This window comes from Strix uralensis, chromosome 6, assembly GCF_047716275.1.
Source record: "Strix uralensis isolate ZFMK-TIS-50842 chromosome 6, bStrUra1, whole genome shotgun sequence".
Lineage (NCBI taxonomy): Eukaryota > Metazoa > Chordata > Aves > Strigiformes > Strigidae > Strix > Strix uralensis.
Window position 1 is genome coordinate 2,089,144 of NC_133977.1, and position 16,858 is coordinate 2,106,001.

General features: G+C 62.7%; 1 protein-coding gene across 9 annotated transcripts; it reads right to left on the reverse strand.

The window, feature by feature from the left end:
• Nucleotides 1–14,304, reverse strand: LOC141945059 (fas-binding factor 1 homolog). 9 transcript variants are annotated; one of them, XM_074872483.1, is made up of 28 exons: nt 14,140–14,304; nt 13,797–13,824; nt 13,172–13,216; nt 12,783–12,852; nt 12,286–12,346; nt 11,699–11,749; nt 11,472–11,559; nt 10,830–10,910; nt 10,005–10,118; nt 8,983–9,136; nt 8,624–8,760; nt 8,159–8,258; nt 7,646–8,041; nt 6,897–6,974; nt 6,547–6,641; nt 5,779–5,837; nt 4,902–5,036; nt 4,599–4,699; nt 4,016–4,189; nt 3,397–3,504; nt 2,987–3,126; nt 2,569–2,687; nt 2,316–2,438; nt 1,792–1,968; nt 1,464–1,601; nt 1,226–1,358; nt 748–857; nt 1–149 (listed from the first exon to the last, which is right to left on the reverse strand). In XM_074872483.1, exons 1-28 carry the CDS (start codon nt 14,140–14,142, stop codon nt 66–68), a joined length of 3,102 nt encoding a protein of 1,033 aa, XP_074728584.1. In that variant the 5' UTR covers nt 14,143–14,304; the 3' UTR covers nt 1–65. The 9 variants fall into 9 exon arrangements, with proteins under 9 accessions (XP_074728584.1, XP_074728583.1, XP_074728582.1 ...); XM_074872482.1 differs by lacking the exon at nt 14,140–14,304 and having other exon boundaries at nt 10,005–10,112; nt 12,783–13,216; nt 13,797–13,825; XM_074872481.1 differs by lacking the exon at nt 14,140–14,304 and having other exon boundaries at nt 7,646–8,038; nt 8,624–8,757; nt 12,783–13,216; nt 13,797–13,825.
• Between the last annotated feature and the right edge of the window lie 2,554 nt (nt 14,305–16,858).

The window sequence follows — 16,858 nt, forward strand, 5'->3', positions numbered from 1 at the left end:
TGAGCGTGTGAAGGGGGGTTTATTGAGCAGCCATCCCCTGGGCACGGCATGGGGACGCCACCCCTTCAGCCTGGCAGAGAAGCAACGTTGTATGGTGCTTTCTTCAGGGACTCCAGGAAGAGCTGCTCGTTGTCTAGGTAATAATGGTCCTGAGAAGAGAGGGATGGATGGAAGAGGTATCAGAGAGTGCCACAGAAGGGGGCTCACAGTCCCGAGTGTCACTCATGAGGGAGAGAAGCACCCCAAACCCTCCTTCCTGTAGTGAGCAGGGGGCAGGTACCCATCCGTGGTACCCCCTGGGGTGTGGGGGCTCCCCCCGCCCCGAGCCCACAACCTCACACTCTGAGCAAGACCCACAGCGGAAGCCTCAAAGAGCAGCCCCACCTGGGGAAGGACCCAGCAGGGAATCCGGGGCTGACGGCAGAGGACGGGGACATCGTGAAGCCAGAGGCCAGCAGAGCTGGCTTCTCCCACCCAGGGACAGGGCGAGGACAAGGGCAACCCCACGGAGCCGAGGATGTTGTCCATGAGCCTGAGACCAGCTGTGAGGATCCACCCGTCCTTGCTTCTGGCATCACTCCTCTAGGTGCCCAGGGCTTCTACAAGCCCGCCCAGCCCCACAGCTCAGTAATGATCTGAGCCACAGCCTGGGCTGTCTCCTACCAGGCTCAAACCAGGCTTCACCCAGCCCTGCTCCCACCCAGCGGGTTTGAAGCCCCTTCCCTCCCCGGTCTCCCATCATCTCACCTGCAGGGCTCGGAACTTCATCATCGCCAGCGTGGCGCTGAGCTCGGCGGAGCTGGCCCTGGCCAGGAGTTCCTGGATACCTCCCGGGCTGCCGATGGGAGGTGGAAAGCCTGGAACAGAAGCCCGACTGTGTGGTGCTGCCGCCATCAGAGGAACCGCAGACGCAGACGACACAGCATCCCTTTGGGTGCTGCCTGCGTGTCCCTGCAGCAGGGTCCTCCCCACGCTCCCAGTGCAAAGGGGCTTTAACCCACCAGCCTCTCCCTTCCTGGCCCCTCTGCCCTCTCCTGGCACTGCCCTGGCTCAGAGCTTCGCTGAGCTCCTTCAGAGGACGAGGAGGCCAACTCCCATCTGAGGTTGATACACAGGGGAACTAAAACAGCCCCCAGCAACAGCCCAAGCCTCCCGAGAAGTGGAATACAAGCGCAGCTGCGCCCCAGCACGTCCCTTCCCACCGGCAGCAAGCACAAAGCCTTACGCAGCGTGCTGGAGAAGCCACTCGCAGGGGCACTGGAGTCCCGGCCTGCGGTCCGCAGCATCGTGGGGCTGTTGGGCAGCTCCTGGCGCAGCTGTTGAAGCTGGCTCCTCTGCTGAGCCATGCTCAGCCGGTCCTGCCCCGTCCCAGGGAGAAAGGGAGAGAGAGAAGCTGTTGGCAAAGGTTCGGGCCCTTGGCACGGCGGCCCCAGGCCCAGAAGGGAAGGCGAGGGGGTATTTGCCTGGTGCAGACGCTCTTCCTGCTGCCTGAGCTGCTCCAACTGCTGCTGCAGGGCCTGCAGCCTCGACGGGTGCTGCGAGTCGACCCTGATTGCCTCCCGCAGGGCTCGCTGCCCTTCCTCGTACTTCTGGGAGGAGAGCTGCAAGGCAGAGCGGCTGGGGAGGCTGGGGACAGGGACCCTCGCTGCCCTGGGGCAGGACTCCTTTGGGCATCCCCTCCTTCCCCTTCCAGGACAGGCTTTCTGTCCCTTCTTTGGCAGGGCTGTGAAAGCCCAGCTTTGCTGCCAGCCCGTGTGCAGCTGGGAACGGCAGCGCAGATGCTCCGCTTACCTCGGTCACGCTTTTCAGCTCCTCCTCCTGCTGCCGGACGCGCAGCGCAGCCCCATTCACCTTCTCCCTCTCCGCCTTCAGCTCCTGCCAGGACTTGTCCAGCAGCTCTTTCTCCCTCGCCAGCTGCTCCTCCCTGGCTCTCAGTGTGTGGACCTGCATCTTCATCTCTGCCCGCTCCTAGGATGGGCACAGGGGAAACCCATCTCTGCCACTGAACCCCGGCCAACACCCAGAGGCTGCTTCAAGCCCCCGGCGCCTGGCGGGAACCCTGCACGGAAAGCTCTGGCCCCAGGCTCCCCGAGAAGCTGCAGCACCGTGCACGCACACGGCAGCCTCTCGCACCCGTGTGCCAGAGGCTTGGTCTGAGGGCGATTCACCGCGCAGCTGGGTGTGGCACTGAGGAGGCAGAGGAAGGATGCTGCAGCCCAGCACCCAGCTCTTTCCTCCACCACACACCACAGCGCAGCCCCGCTCACACTCACAGGACATGTGAAAAGCACCTGGAGATCTCCGCCCCACCTCACCTTCGCCCTCTCCAGCTCCACTCGCTCCACAGAGAGCTGCTGGGTCACAGCTCGCTGCTCCTCCTCCAGCGAGTGCTGCAGTGATTTCGCTCTGGAGCGCTCCGCCAATGCCCTCTGTCGCTCCTGGTTCAGACACAGAGGAGACACAGATGCCATTCGCAGGCTCCAGGCCAGGGACCGCCAGTGGGCGAGACCTACGGCCCATGCCCAGACAGGAGGGCTGAGCCGGACAGAGGACACAGGGTGGGCTCACCTGCTCCAGCAGCCGAGTCTGCTCGTCCAGCCTGGCCTCCATTTTGGCCACCACTGCCTGGAAACGGCGCCGCTCCTCCTCTGCGTCCCTCTGCTGCTGCAATAAGCTGTCCTGGAGCACTGGGGAGAGGCAGCAGCGGGGCCGTGAGCAGCGTGAAGAGGGAAGCCCCGCTCTGTCCATCCCATATTCACAGAAAAACTGCACGCGTTTGTGCTCAGCACCTTTGGCACATCCCCCCAGGACACCGTTTGGCAAAGGAAAGACCCCGAGATGCCCAGGGACCAAGGCAGGCAAGGCTCCGCCAGCCTTGGCTCCCAGCCTCTGGCTGACTCGGAGCACCTTCTCCCCGTTTCCTGGGTGTCCCCAGCCCCAGTGGGGACCCCGCGGCCATTTAGGCACAGAGGAACGGCAGACGTACCCTTGAGCTGCTTCTCCTGCGTCTGTGCCCCCATGGCCAGCTCCCGGGAGGTGCTCTGCTGTGTGGCCTCCATCTTCTGTAAGAAGTCACGCAGGTCGCTGAAGAACTTCTCCATCCGATCCACGACGCCGTTGAGAGTCCTGCGGAGAGCAGCGAGGGGAGGGTCACCCCAGGGGGACACACTTCATCTCCCCACGATGGAGAGGGGGACGTGTGGTGGGCCAAAGGCTGGGCAGCCCTGCCCCAAAGAGCAGAGCAGTATTCCTGCATCGGCAGAGCTCAGCGTCCCTGGAGGCAGGGGCTGGGAGAGGGGATGGCCCCTGGTGCCACAGTCCGAGGCTGCTTCCCCGGAGGACAGGGAACACCATGGCCAGGGACCAACGCGGGGACGCGACGCCGGCCATCGGTACCTGCTGTGCAAAGTGGCGCTGGTCACCGCCTCGACCTCCTGGTCCTTCATCTGCTTCAGCCGCTGGAGCTGCTCGTCGTGCTCTCTGCGCAGCTCCTGCACGGACACCCTGCAAGGAGCCCGCCACGGGCTGTTACAAACCGGGGCTCCCCGTGACGGGCAGCGAGGACGAGGCTTGCTCAAGGGCCTGGGAACCAGGTCCCAGGAGCTGAGCTGGCACGGGGCTCTGTCCCAGGGCATCCACTGACAGGCATCCGCATTGGGCACGGACCACAGCTGGGGGGACGGGCTTCTCCACCAAAAACAGATTTCCAGTTGACCCCCACTCTGTGGACATCAGTGACTCACTGACCTGGATGACAGGGGTTTGGGGGAGATAAAACACTGGGCTCAGCACCTTGCAAAATACAATGCCTTCACTCGGGAAGGACGTCTCCAGCCACATCTCCCTCTGTCCGGCTACAAAGCAAATCCCCATTCCAAAAGCCGCCCGACTGCCCACAGCCCAGTGCTTCTGGAGTCTCCTTTCTCCTGTCACCGTGTCCCCAAACCACTCCCCAATTCCTCTGCCACAACCAGCAGCACCGGCCCCACGCGTGCGCCGCTCGTGCCGCTCTCACCTCTGCAGCTCTCGCAGCCGCTCCAGCTCCAGCGCGCTCCGCTGCTCCAGCTCTGCCCGCGCCTGCTCCGCCTCCTGCCTCTGCCCCAGGAGCTGAGCCGCCAGCTGCTCCTTCTCCTGCTGCAGCCTCTGCTCCCGCTGCCTGCAGGTCTCCTCCAGCACCTTCACCTGGCTCCTGCCCGCAGAGGTCACGGCCAGGAAGAAGTGTTACTTTCAGGGCAGTAGCCGGCCCTCTCCACCCACAGCGCACGCAGGGATTTCGGAGCAGAGCGGCGGCGCTGGGGGCGTGGGGAAACACGCGACTCTCCTCAGCCCGTGAGCCCTGGCTGGGGACGTGCTGGCCCTGGGACCGGCTCCTCCTCCTTCTGCCCTACGGACAGTGTCGGTGAGAGCGGAACCCCCCTTGGCTCACCCGTGGGGCTCCTCTCTGCCCCCACCAGCTCCACACCCACATGGCTGTGGGCCGGCCCGCCCCAGGGACGGATCTGGGCAGCGCCCCAGCGCTCCCACCCCCGCAGAGAGGGACAGGGCTGCAGACAAGGCCCTGGCAGAGGAGGGGAGCACGTGCTCTCGCCTGTGGGTACCTGTGGGTGCTCTCGAGGAGATCCAGGTCCTCCTGGTGCCGCTGCCGGAGGCTCTCCAGCAAGAGTCTGTCCTCGGCCCGTGCCAGCTCCAGCGTCCGCACCTGCCGGCCACCCGGGGAGAAGGTCCTTGTGCCGCCCAGGGGACAGAGCTCCCACAGCAGCACTTGCTGGCCGCAGGCTTCTCTGGACAGGCAGCTTCCTCCTCTCTGCCCCGGCCCCCCTGATGCCATTGGGAGCAGGCATGGCCCCTGCTCCTGCCCCGGCTCACCCCTGCTCCCCCGTCCAGCCGGCGATGGGGCTCACCTGGCTCTCCAGCTCTGCCACACGGGCCTGGACACGGAGCAGCGCTGCCTGACAGCCTGTCACATCCTCGTGGGGCTGGGCAGTGGGAGCCCCCAGACTCCTCTCATGCAGCAAGCCCAGGCCTGGGGACTCTGCCTACGGGGACAGAGAGACAAGACCCAGGCCCTTCAGGATCAGGGGCTTTGTGGTGCGGCCATCGGCCCCCAAAGGCAGGCACGTGCCTCCCCTGCAGCTGTGCCATGGCTGTGCAAACCTGCGGAGACACAGGGACGCTCTCGGGGAGGTAAAGCCCTGGGGAGAGCATCTCCTCCCAGCCCGGGAATGGCGACCCAGCCCCAGCCTCCTGCAGTCCCTCCTCTACACATCTCCAGCCCAACCCTGCTGCTGCCCAGGTGACACTCGGCAGCCCCTACCCCAGACACAAGCATGCGGGGCTCTTCCTTCTCTGGGGACAGACTCGAGGATAAGGCCTTGCGAGGCCTCTGGGAGACAGCGTGTGTCCTGCCACCAAGGCTGGGCCATGAGGCCCAGCTCGATGTGACCAAGCAAGCCTCTGATGTCTCATTAATAGGATACAGAGATGCCTGGGGAACTCTGTCAACACTGCTCAGGCAATGCAGGGCTCTCACTGCACACGATTTACAAAGCAGCCACAGCACACACGCTTTGGCCCGACAAATATAACTCGTGGCACCTCGGGGCTCTCCAAAGCCTTTGCCTCCATGAACACAGGCTCCCAGGGCTGCAAAGCGGGGCACAGCCATCCTCCTGCCCAGGGAGCACGGGCAGAGCTGGGTGACCCTGAGTTGGCAGGGGAGGGCTCACGATCACCACCCCGATCCTGCACCTCTCGGGGGCACAGGCCCAGCAGACCTACCTGAGCCAGCGGGGCAGGGCCCTGCGTCTCCTGCTCTCCCGGGAACAAGGCTGCGGGGACTGAAAATTCAACAAGTCTGTGATGCAGACTGGCCAAGGGGAACCATTCCCTCCCAGAAGGATGAGGGCCTGGGTCTCCTCGGCAGAGCGAGAAGGATCCTGCCCTGCTCTGGCAGTTGGGGATGGGGATGGACGCTCAGACAGGCGTGTCCAGACCCGCACCCCTACCCCACCCCACGCACAGTGGCAGGGACTCTGCTCTGCAGAGGAAGTCTGGGGGCAAAGCACGGCTCCTCCTCCATCTCCATCCACTAGGGAGGAGGCTGGGTCCCCTCAGCCACTTTCAGTGGCCTCTGAAGTGGCGCTCAGCCTCAGCCTAGGGCAGCAGGGGGTCTGCCTGCACACAGAGCTAGTGGGACGAGTGTTGGGGCAGCAGGAGGGAAGAGGGAGAGAGAAGGGACAGCACGAACTTAGGCCCACCCATTGCTCAGACAGAGCAAGTCCCCGGCAGCCCTCTGAAACCCCACAGGCAGCACTGCGGAGCTCAGCGCGCCCCAGCACCGTGTCCCCACCGCGCCACGACACGGGGATGGTGGGATCCTGCAGCCTGGCAGCCCCCTCCAGCAACAGCTGGGCAAAGCCCGGGCAGCGTTCACACGGACAAGGGCGATGCTGCGGCTCCTGCCTTTTTGGGGCTGGTTGTTTTTGCAGGGCCGGGGGGACCCTCTCTGCATCCTGTGCCCAAAGCAGACAACCACATGAAACGCACCCGGGGCGCTGGCGTCTCTGGAAGGATCCCCCTGTGCAGCCTCCGACGGGTGAGCTGAGGCTTGTTTCGCAGTGCTGAGCCAGGGGACTGGTGGCCTGCGTGGGCACAGAGACACGAGTGATGCACAGCAGCGCCGCAGCTCAGGGAGAGGCGCGCAGACATTCTCCTGCTCGGCATTTCGGGGAGTTTTTAAACTTCAGAGCCGCCTGCCCTCCCGCTTACAGAGGTGCCAGGGCAGTCTGATCCCCGCTGGCTACTAGCCCTCCCCGTTGCCCCATCTCCCACACGCAGCTGCTTTCTGCAGGACACCCCTCCCGTGGAGGACGCCTGAAAGGCAAAGGCGGCCTTACCTGGAGCTGTCTGTGCTCGCTGCCTCGTCCTGCACGGCGGCTGCCTGCGGCTGTGCTCCTGGGGAGGCTGCTGGCTGGCTGCAAGCAAAAAGCATCCGATGTGGGAGAGCCAAGGAGGCGAGGAAAGACAAGATCCTCTCCCCCAACACCAGTTCCTGCCTGGCAGGGGAAAGCCTCTGTCCCACTCAGCTGCGGCAGGATTCAGCCTTTGGGCTGCAGGGGGAGCAAAGACACCTCAAAACCTCCCTCGCCGCTGTTCCTCCTTGCTGCATCCACCCCCTTCCCCTGGGCAGCACCAGCCTCAGCTAACACAGCCCTGCCCACGCCACAGGGCTCTCTGTCTGCAGTTCGCTTCCCAGTCCCCTTCAGTGGCACGAGTCGGGACCTGGGTCCGTGTCAACTCAGCTGGAGGAGGTGCTTTGCCTCAACTAGGAGGAAGGAAGGGGAATGAAGGCAGGAACGAGGAGCACGGGGCGGGGAGCTGGTGGGAGTGTGCTGATCCAGGACAGCTCCGCGGGACCCACGGCACTGTGTGCCCTCTTGGCTACAACTGGCAGGAGAGCCCAGAGGTGTGAGGGGACTGTGGGCTGGATCAGTGGGACACAGCCCCACACTATTACCCCACCCTGAGACAAGACAGTGCTTAAAATTAATTTCTCAGATCGGAGCCCAGGGTTTCTGAGAGCTCCTGCTGGAGCAGCTACACGCGGAGCAGACGGGAGCACTGCGGCCATCAACCATGTCTTTACCTGACAGGAGAGCGGGGAGGCAGCCCTTCAACTGGGGCCTCCGAGGGCTTGGCATTCCCCTCCTGGGCCTTCGCCTGGGCTTGGGCTTTTTTGCGTCGTAAGGCAGCGCTCAGCCAGTCCTCCTCCTCCATTGGGTCAGTTTTAGTGGCTGCCTCCTCTGCAGCTGGGAGCTGTCTGGCGGGGCTGGGCCGCCCAGCTGCGGCAGGGCTGGGGGAGCTCCCTGCAGGACTGGCCTTCGCTGGAGATGACAGCTCCAAATCCAAAAAATCTTCATCTTTCAAGCCCAGCCAGGCACCTCTATTCCTGCGGCCCCGCGCGGGGCTCTGGCTGGCTGTTGGAGGAGCTTTGGAGAGGGGCTCTGCTTTAAGTTCACTGTTCTTCTCGGTTGAAAACCTGCTGTGAGGAGAAGCAGTCACATCCCTGCCTGCGAAGGGACACCGGGGACCCTGCCCGCTCCGCTCAGGGACAGCGTGGCCGGTGGCTGGAGCTACAGACACACAGAGAACACAATACCTCAGAGGCTGCCTTCTCGCCGGCCGGCCCTTGGCTGTGGAGGCCACCGAGGGCTCGTACGCTCCAAAGACAAAATCCTTGCGCCGACCCTCTTCCTTCTCTGTGCAGACAAGCAGCCTTGAGTCAGCGCCCAGAGGAGCAGCCAACTGCAAAGACTCCAGCCCTCCTCCTCCTCCCCCCCTGCAATTCCCACTGACGTTGCTGCCTCTGGGAAAACACTGCTGGAAATGTCTTGCCCAGAAACCGGTGAGCAAGGGGCCTCCTCGGAGTGGCTGCGAAAAACTTTTGTTGGGAATCAGCCCACGGCCAAAGGCAGCTGAGTTACAGCTCCTGTGCAAATGCTGCCAGGCTGCCGCGAGGGCAGAAAGGGCATTTCCCCTGCAAGGGCAGTAGAAATCAATCTCGCTCGCCCAAGCCAACGCTGCCACCTCTGCAGCCCTCCCCAGCGTCCCTGGCTGTGCTCACCTGGCTGCTTTTGGTACTTCGCCTCCTGTGTGACCTCCCGGCGCTCTCCCAGGCCTGGCTCTTCCAGGGTTCTGGCCACGGAGCCTCGTCCCAGTAACTCGTCCAGCACAGCGCGGGCTGGCCGGACCTCCTCTCTGCTGGGGCACAGCGGCAGATGGGTTTCTCCCAGAGGCAGGGCTGGTCCTCCTCACACAGCCTTGCCAGCCTGCTCTGCCTCTTCTCTGCCACACAAGGCTGCTCCTGCCCCTTTCAGGGACCCACAGGCACAAGCTCGGCATCCCCCACCCACCATGGTGGCACCATCTCAAGACACAAGCCATCCCCCTCCTTTACTCCCACCGCCCCTTCACGGCCCTTACTTTTCTGCCTTCTTGCCCTGCTTGCCATCTCTTCCTGGGCTACTGCCAAGGCCCAGTGCATCTAGCAGGTCGTCGCCGTCGTCTTCAAAGGTGATCTCCTTCCTCCTCTGCACTGGGGCCGCGGTGCGCAGGGGCGTCTGGGCTGCGGGTGGCTCTGGGGGTGGGATCACACATCGTAGGAGGTTTGAGCTGGGCTTGTCTCTTTTTTTTTTTTTTTTTTTTCCAACAAGAGATCAGAGCAGCCCTGCCTGCTCTTCTCTCTCAGGACCGTTTACAGAGACACTTTTAAATAGCTCTTTTCAGTGACCAAATCTCACAGCAAGTGACAAAGTGGCAACGTGCTACTGCCTGGTCCGTGGCCACTGATGGGACATTGCTGGTGTCACTGACACACTGGGGTTTCCAGCTCTGGCGGACACCAGCAGCTTCTTCAGCTTTGCAAGTTTCCACTCAGAGAATTCCTCCCCACCTTCACCCAAAGTCCCTCTTCCACCCCTGCACCTTAGTCCTTGCCCCAACCCACCAGCTGCTACTCGTGCCCAGAGGGGATTTTTCAGGGTGAAAGGAGGTTTGAGGGGACTACCAGACCCATTGGCATCCCTGCAGCAACAAGAGAGACGAGTGCCTGTAACACGGTCACAGTGCAGCTGGATCCCACCCAGAGGTGCAACTGTGCTTTGGGGTGGACCAGCGAGGCCCTCAGCCACCCAAATCCTGACCCACAACCCTGGTTCTCCTCTGGCCGCGTGCAGAACAGGCTGCATGAGTCCAAGGGAAGATCTGAGGCTCCATTCCCAGAAACGAAAAGTCAGTTCTGTAACCTCTAGCACACTGCAAATATTGAGCACTCAGGGAGCTGTTACCAGCTGTAACCCCGCTACCAAGTTGCTCCGTAAAGGGCCGTACTGGTTAACAAGAGATGCCACTAGCTGGCTTTCATTTAACGTTTGGACATGACACAAACTCAGCCAGGCTGCTGATTCATTTAATACAAAGAGGATGCATCAAGCAATGCCGCTTACCTTTCTCCTTGCTCTGTTTTTCCTCAGGGATGCTTTTAGTGCCTGTCGGAGATGGCTTCTTGGGTGCATCCTGCTCCTCATCAGACAAGAGCCCCGACAGAGGATCATCTAAATCTGGCAATTACCCCGTAGGGGCAGAAAATAAAACAATAAAAACAAACAAAACAACAAAACCAAGGTTATTGAGAACAACGCCTCTGTGCTAAGCCAAACACTGCTCCCCACCATGTGCACGTGGGGACAGGAGATCATCTCTGCCCAAAGCCACGAACGCAGACTCTGCACAGACCCGGGACACCCATGAGTATCTCAAAACTGGGCTGCTTTAACGCTTGACCACTCTTTAGGCAATGACAAAGGGGAGGACAAAGCCCACCTAAATCACCTAAAGCCAGTTAGTGACTGGAACAGATGCTGACCTCGGTTAAAGCGCAGGCTCTGACAGCCAGATCTCAGCTGTGCCAGGAAACCAGCCCCCCTCTTTGGAAGGGGGACAGAATCCCCCCCTCCCCGATACAAGGGTCTCCAAGTGCTACAGACAGGCACTAAAAACCAAAGCACGGCTCAAAAAGCAAACGCCCTCAGGAATCCTCTCCCAGCCCCACCCTGGGGAGGGCTTCCAACACTGAGCAGTCTTTTTTTTTTTTCCTTTGGTCACCTCTAAGGGATGAGCTTTGCACGGGCATCGCAGGGGTGAAGGATGCTCTATGTCATTAACCAGCCAAGCCTTTGGGTGACAGAAGAGGCAAGCTACGGGCAAAGAGCAAGGACAGAGTCCTCAGCTGCCCCCACACATCCATGTGCTGAATGGAAGCGACATCCTACCTTCCAAGTTGAATTTCCTGTACTGTCGGGAAGCAGCGAAGGATGACAGCGGCTTCTTCTCCATCACAGGTCCAGACTCTCCTGCAAAGAGAGGCCACAGCTCTCACAGACAAGGTACTGCGGAGATGGCCCTCTCCCACCCTGGCTGAAGGTCACTTCTCTGGTGGCAGCCCCCTAAAAGCACATCCTGGGACACACAGTCAGTCCCCTCACGGCCCTGGGGGGTGGGAATCTCTCTGGAGGGGCCTCCTTGCAGGCAGAGAAGGAGAAAAGGGCTTGGGGAAGAGCAGGACAGGTTGGGGACAGGCACGTCTTAAATGCACCCCCCTGGCTCTCCTTCCACGCAGACCAGGCAGATCCCTGCTCTTTGACCTGCACCAGGCAACAGCCAAGTGGGGTTTGGTGGGAGGCGGCAGCGCGGCTGTTGGGGCGGCTGATGGCAGTGATGTTATCACAGCGTGACGAGAGGCCGGGCCAGGGATCAACCAAGGGACAACACACAGCCAGAATGACACTTGGTGGCTGGGACAGCCCCAAAAAACATTTTAGGGAACAAATCCACTTTTCATTCCCTATCGCAGAAGAAAATATGCCCTGCTCGTCTGGAACGAGGCTACGACAAGAGCACAATCTCCTTTTCACCTTTCCCAGGGCCTTTCACGGTTGTCTTCCCTGGCGCAGAACCGGGTCTCGACGCTCCCAGCAGATCAGCTTCCAGGTCGTCCAAGTCCTGGAAAGCAACAGGACGGCGACAGGAGCAGGGCGAGCGCTACTCCTGCCTCAGCGCTGCTTCTCCCTTCGGAGGTTGGTGCTGGAGGCCACGGCTGCAGCCCACGCGGGGCTCAGACCAAGGGTATTTCTGCACTGACCTTCAGGCTCTGCAGCAGAGCTTGGGGCTCTCCGCCGGAGGCACTAGAGCCCTGCGTGCCAAGGAGGGCAGAGATCAGAGACAAGCAGACTTTGGAAACTCCTCACCCCTCGCTTCCATGCTCCAGCCCCCGCTTTTCCTCACTGTTTGGAATGGGAGAACGCACGCCCAGCTCCTCCTGGGGTGCCCCTCACTGGAAACCCCCTGTGCCTTGATTCCTTTGCTGACATCCTACTGCCTCTGGGAGAAGCGTCAGCAACACCCAGGCTGGTGCTTTGGGTGAGGGTCCTTCCTGTGACGCTTCCTCCCAAGAGCACCCAGCAGGGCTGGGCTGCAGCACGACGTGCCCCCCTGGCTTTGCTCCAGCTCACCCAGGGCACCCGCAAGCCCTTCTCCCACCATCCACCCACTCCCCCGGCCCAGCTCCCCTGCAGCCACGCCAGAGAGGGGTCACCTCTTCAGCCAGACCTCACGGTTCCCCCCGATATCCCACTGCTGACTTGCCTGGGGTGACACCAGGGACAAGCCTGGCCTGTCTCAGTCCCAGCCCTCGGGGTACCCAGGCTCTCTCCCAAAATTCGGGCTCACCTCTGCAGCTTCCACATCCTCTACAGGGAATCCGTTGAAGAAATCCTCCGCTACACGGGACCTGCGACACAAGCCCGGGGGTCAGCAGCAGCACCCGTGAGCTCGGCAAGGGCGCGTTGGGGACAGCCAGGCCAGGTGGCGGCAGGCGGAGGGGACCGCACGGGCACACCGCGGCAGCCACGGCGTGCAACAGAAAAGGAGGTGAAAATAGCACCCGCATAAAAGATGGGAGTGCTGGGACTGCTGCAGTTAAGCGAGCAACTCTCCTAAGGCAGATGTACAGGAGATGCACAGGGCTGGGCGCACCCAGCTCCCGCTGGAAAGCTTCAGGCTCTGGGCTCCCAGTTCCCAAAGGCATGGCCGGTAACTCGCCTTCCCGGGCAATCGCTCTCGGGGCAGGGAGCGAGGGGGAGAAGCCGAGGACGGGGCAGGTCACAAGGACTTGGGGAGCACAGAGAGATCTCCAAGACGAGAGGCTCTGTCTCAAAGGCACTCACTTCTGGCTGGCCGGCAAGCTGCTGCCCCTGGCCAGCCGCGAAGTCCTCGCAGAATTCACGGGGCTTTCGTCTGGAAACAAGACAGGGAGACGTGAGGACGACGGACACGGGCATATTCCTGACCTGGGCACCCCAAAGGGGGATTTGCTGTCTCCCCAAGGGACACAGAGGCTTTTCATCAGAGATGAACTTCACTCGGCCTCCCCAAGCCGACGTCCAGCCTCTTCAACGGCCTCTGACTCTGGGAAACCCTGCTTGCTGCTTCCTCCCCCTCACCGCTGGAGCCCCCTCGGAGACCACTGGCTGTTGCACCAGCACCTCCCGCTCCCAGCAGGGGAGGAAGAGGACAAGGATGCTGCCCTTTCAGCTGCAAAGAAGGTTCCTTTTACCGTCCTCGTATCCCAGGAGGTCGCCAAGCAGGTCATCCACAGACCCTGAAACCAGACACATTAAAGGCGCTGAGGCAGCGGAGCTCAGCACGCAGGTGCAGACAAGCTCCCAGTTTCAGCATGCCTTGCTCTCCTGAAACCCCCCAAGCATACAGGTTTGGGCTCACGCACCATCAGCGTAAGGCCTTCCTAGAGAGAACTGCCAGGACCTGACCCAGTATTGGGGGCAGAAACGGTTTCGCTTCACTTAGCCAGAACGGAGATCTCTCTACCAAGGAGCCAGCGTCAGTGTCCGGGGCTGCAAGAGGCCCCCAAACAGGCACCTGGGCGTTAGGGGAGGGGAAGAACTGAACTAAGGGCATCGATTCTGCCCTGGGCTGGGGAAAGCCCGCAGGAAAGGGCTGGAGGAGCCCCATAAGCAAAGCCCCTCGCTGGCAGAGGCGGGCGCGTGTCTCTGCCTCAGGGATGAGACGACGCCGCAGCTGCAGCTCTCGGCCAAGGCCCCGCAACCATCGCCGCAGCCAGGACCCCCACCTGATCCCGCTGCCCCCCCGCCTCCGGCCCCGCGTTCCCGCAGAACAAAGCACCTACGGACAGCGAAGGGGACGCGCCCCAGGCTACGTACCGCCGAAACTGCTCGGGGGGGCTGCAGCCTGCGGGGAGAGACAAGTTCCCTCAGGAGAAAACGGCGCGGGGCTGGCCGGGTCCTGCTCCAACCCCGCCGGAGCCAGGGGCAGGGCTCTCCACAGCACCCCACAAGCAACAGCGAAGCCCCCCCGCCCCCCTCCCGGCCCCGCCGGTCGGGAAACGGCCCCTGAACCGCCGGAACCCCGAGACATTCCCACCTGCAGCGGCAGCGGCGAGCACAGCCCCGCCCGCCCCCCGCGGGGTCCCTCTGCCCCCCCCCAGAGGGGCCGGAGCGGCACAGCCGCATTGCCCGGGCCCGCCTCAGCACCCCCCGCACTCACCATCGCGGCGCCCTGGCCTTCCCCTGCTCTCCCGCCGCCTTCCCGGCTGCTCCCGCTCTCCGCCGCTCCCTGCAGGGACACAAGGGTCTCCTCAGCGGCCGGCCCGGCCCGCGGCACCCCCCGTTACCTCTGGCCCACGCGATCTCCTGCTCCTGCCGGCCGCCCGGCCGGCTCCGCGCTGCTCCGCCTCGCCCGGCCGCTCGCCACAAGGCTCCGGCGCTGCACAAGAGCCCCGCAGGGAGCGAGTCCCGCCCGCCGCCGCCGCCGCCGCCGCCGCCGCCGCCCCGGGGAGCCCCCACCTCGCCGCCGCCGGGCGCCCAACGGCCCAACCGCCGCCTCTCCGCACCCGCCGCGCGGCGCGCGCTGCCCGCCCGCGCGGCTCTTCACGAGACAGACCCCCTCAGCCGCGGGCCGCGGAGGCGGCGGGGGGGGCTGCAGCCGCTCCCCCCAGCACCGGGGGGCTGCGAAGCGCGGCAGCAGACCCTGCAGAGGACGAGACACACGCCAGAGGCTGGCGGGGCTCAGAGCATCGCCCGTGCCCGGGAAGGGCTTCGCGCGGGGACACCCGCCGGCGGGGATTTGATTTCGCTCCTTTCGCGCCCTTGGGGGGAACTCCCTGGCGTCCTCCCCGCTGCCAGGGCTGGGTCCCCGAGCAGAGCGGGGCACAGAGACCTCAGCACGGTGCTCCCGGCAGCTGCCAGCCTGGGAGCCAGCAGAGAGGGGCACCCACCGCTGCTGCAGCCACGCGTCACCTCCCTTTGCAGCGACGAGGGCTGGCACACGGGCCAGCGGCCAGCCAGGGCCGCGTCCCGCTCCCGCACCTTTCCCTGCCAAAGGACAGCTCCTGCTCTCCGCACATGCCCCTTCACCCACCCGCCGCTCCTCCTGCTGCGGGGCAGTGCCCCTTCACCCACCCGCGCACATGCCCCTTCACCCACCCGCGCACACCAGCGCTCCCACACGCAGCAAAGATGTCATCTGGGCAGCCAGTCCCTGCGCGGGTGGCAGGGGGACTCCTCTGCCCGGAGGGGACTGCGGTGTCTGGGCAGCGCCTGCCTTCGCCTTGTCTTCACACAGCTCAGTTCCAGGAGAAAAAGCTCCCACCCTTCCAGCCCAAACCTCACCTCCTTCCCCTCGCAGACGGGCTGGCGCACACCCTCCCAGGCAGCTGAACGCTGCCAGGACGGCCTCGGGTGACAACGGTTCTGCAGACCCCACACACGCGGCTTTGCTGTCACCTGCCGGGCGAGGGCAAGCGGGGAGGAGGCCTGTGCTGCAGCTGGGGTGCTCACCGGTGGGGGGCTGGGGGGTTGGAGCCGTTGCCGAGTCACAGCCAGACCTGAAGCCACCCCCCAGACTGCCCCTGCACTCAGGGGGTGTCTTGGGATCGGGCACAAGTCCCCGTGTGTCCCAGCACAGCTTCACAGAATCGCCGAATCATCTCAGCTGGAAAAGCCCTTGAAGCTCCTCCAGTCCAACCATGAACCTCACACTGACCGTTCCCAACTCCACCAGATCCTGCAGCGCTGGGTCAACCCAACTCTTCAACCCCTCCAGGGATGGGGACTCCCCCCCTGCCCTGGGCAGCCCATTCCAACGCCCAACAACCCCTTCTGCACAGAAATCCTTCCTAAGAGCCAGTCTGACCCTGCCCTGGCGCAGCTTGAGGCCATTCCCTCTTGTCCTGGCGCTGGTTCCTTGGCTCAAGAGACTCATCCCCCCTCTCTGCACCCTCCTTTCAGGGAGTTGTAGAGGGCCATGAGGTCTCCCCTCAGCCTCCTCTTCTCCAGACTAAACCCCCCCAGTTCCCGCAGCCGCTCCCCATCAGACCTGTGCTCCAGACCCTGCACCAGCTCCGTTGCCCTTCTCTGGACACGCTCGAGTCATTCAATGGCCTTTTTGGAGTGAGGGGCCCAAAACTGAACCCACTCATCGAGGGGCGGCCTCACCAGTGCCGAGTCCAGGGGTCAGATCCCTTCCCTGTCCCTGCTGGCCACGCTATTGCTGATACAAGCCAGGATGCCATTGGCCTTCTTGGCCACCTGGGCACACTGCTGGCTCCTGTTCAGCCGGCTGGCAATCAACACCCCCAGGTCCCTCTCTGACAGGGGAGAGAGATGGAGGGCAGACAAACTGTGGCTCTTGCTACCGTCTACTTCACATCTGCTCGCAGCCGTGGTTAAGGATCATGCCAGGGGCTACAGGTACCGCACCGAGGGGAACAAGTACGAGGGTTTGAAGCTCGGGCAAGTGGGACTTTGAAGCCTGGTCAAGACAACCTGCACTAGTGATGAGAAATTCATCAAGGATAGACTTTGATCTCCAAACCCTAGAAAACAAGTGGAACACCCTGGATCATAAAGAGAAGGTCTGGGATTGTGCTGAGGATGAAATATTGGACAACCTGGCACAGTGAACAACCGATTCATTCACGTGGCAATGAAACTAACTTCTGAGTGTCCTGGAAGTGAACTACCCTCGTTATAATACTAAAACACACACACACACACAGAGGTTCAGAAGACGCTGCCCAGGTTGAGACCCTTTCCCTGAGCACACATAGTAGTAGAAGCATGAAGTATGTTCATCACTAACCAATCTGTATCCAATAGGCGTATGTGGAAAAGCCTCTGATTTTTGTGTATAAAAGCAGCACAAAAACCTGCTGTTGCTGTGCTTGGTGTGTGGAAAAGTCCCCCGAGCGCCCAGGCCTCAATAA

Bases quoted from the DNA above. Each gene is read 5' to 3' on its own strand.
- LOC141945059 (XM_074872476.1), bottom strand. From the start codon at position 12,961: ATGAAAAGCCTCTGTGTCCCTTGGGGAGACAGCAAATCCCCCTTTGGG. The intron at 6,642-6,896 runs GTAAGGCCGCCT...GTGCCCACGCAG, and splicing joins GCGAGCACAGACAGCTCCAG to GCCACCAGTCCCCTGGCTCA. The intron at 4,190-4,598 runs GTACCCACAGGC...CTCTGCGGGCAG, and splicing joins CTCCTCGAGAGCACCCACAG to GAGCCAGGTGAAGGTGCTGG.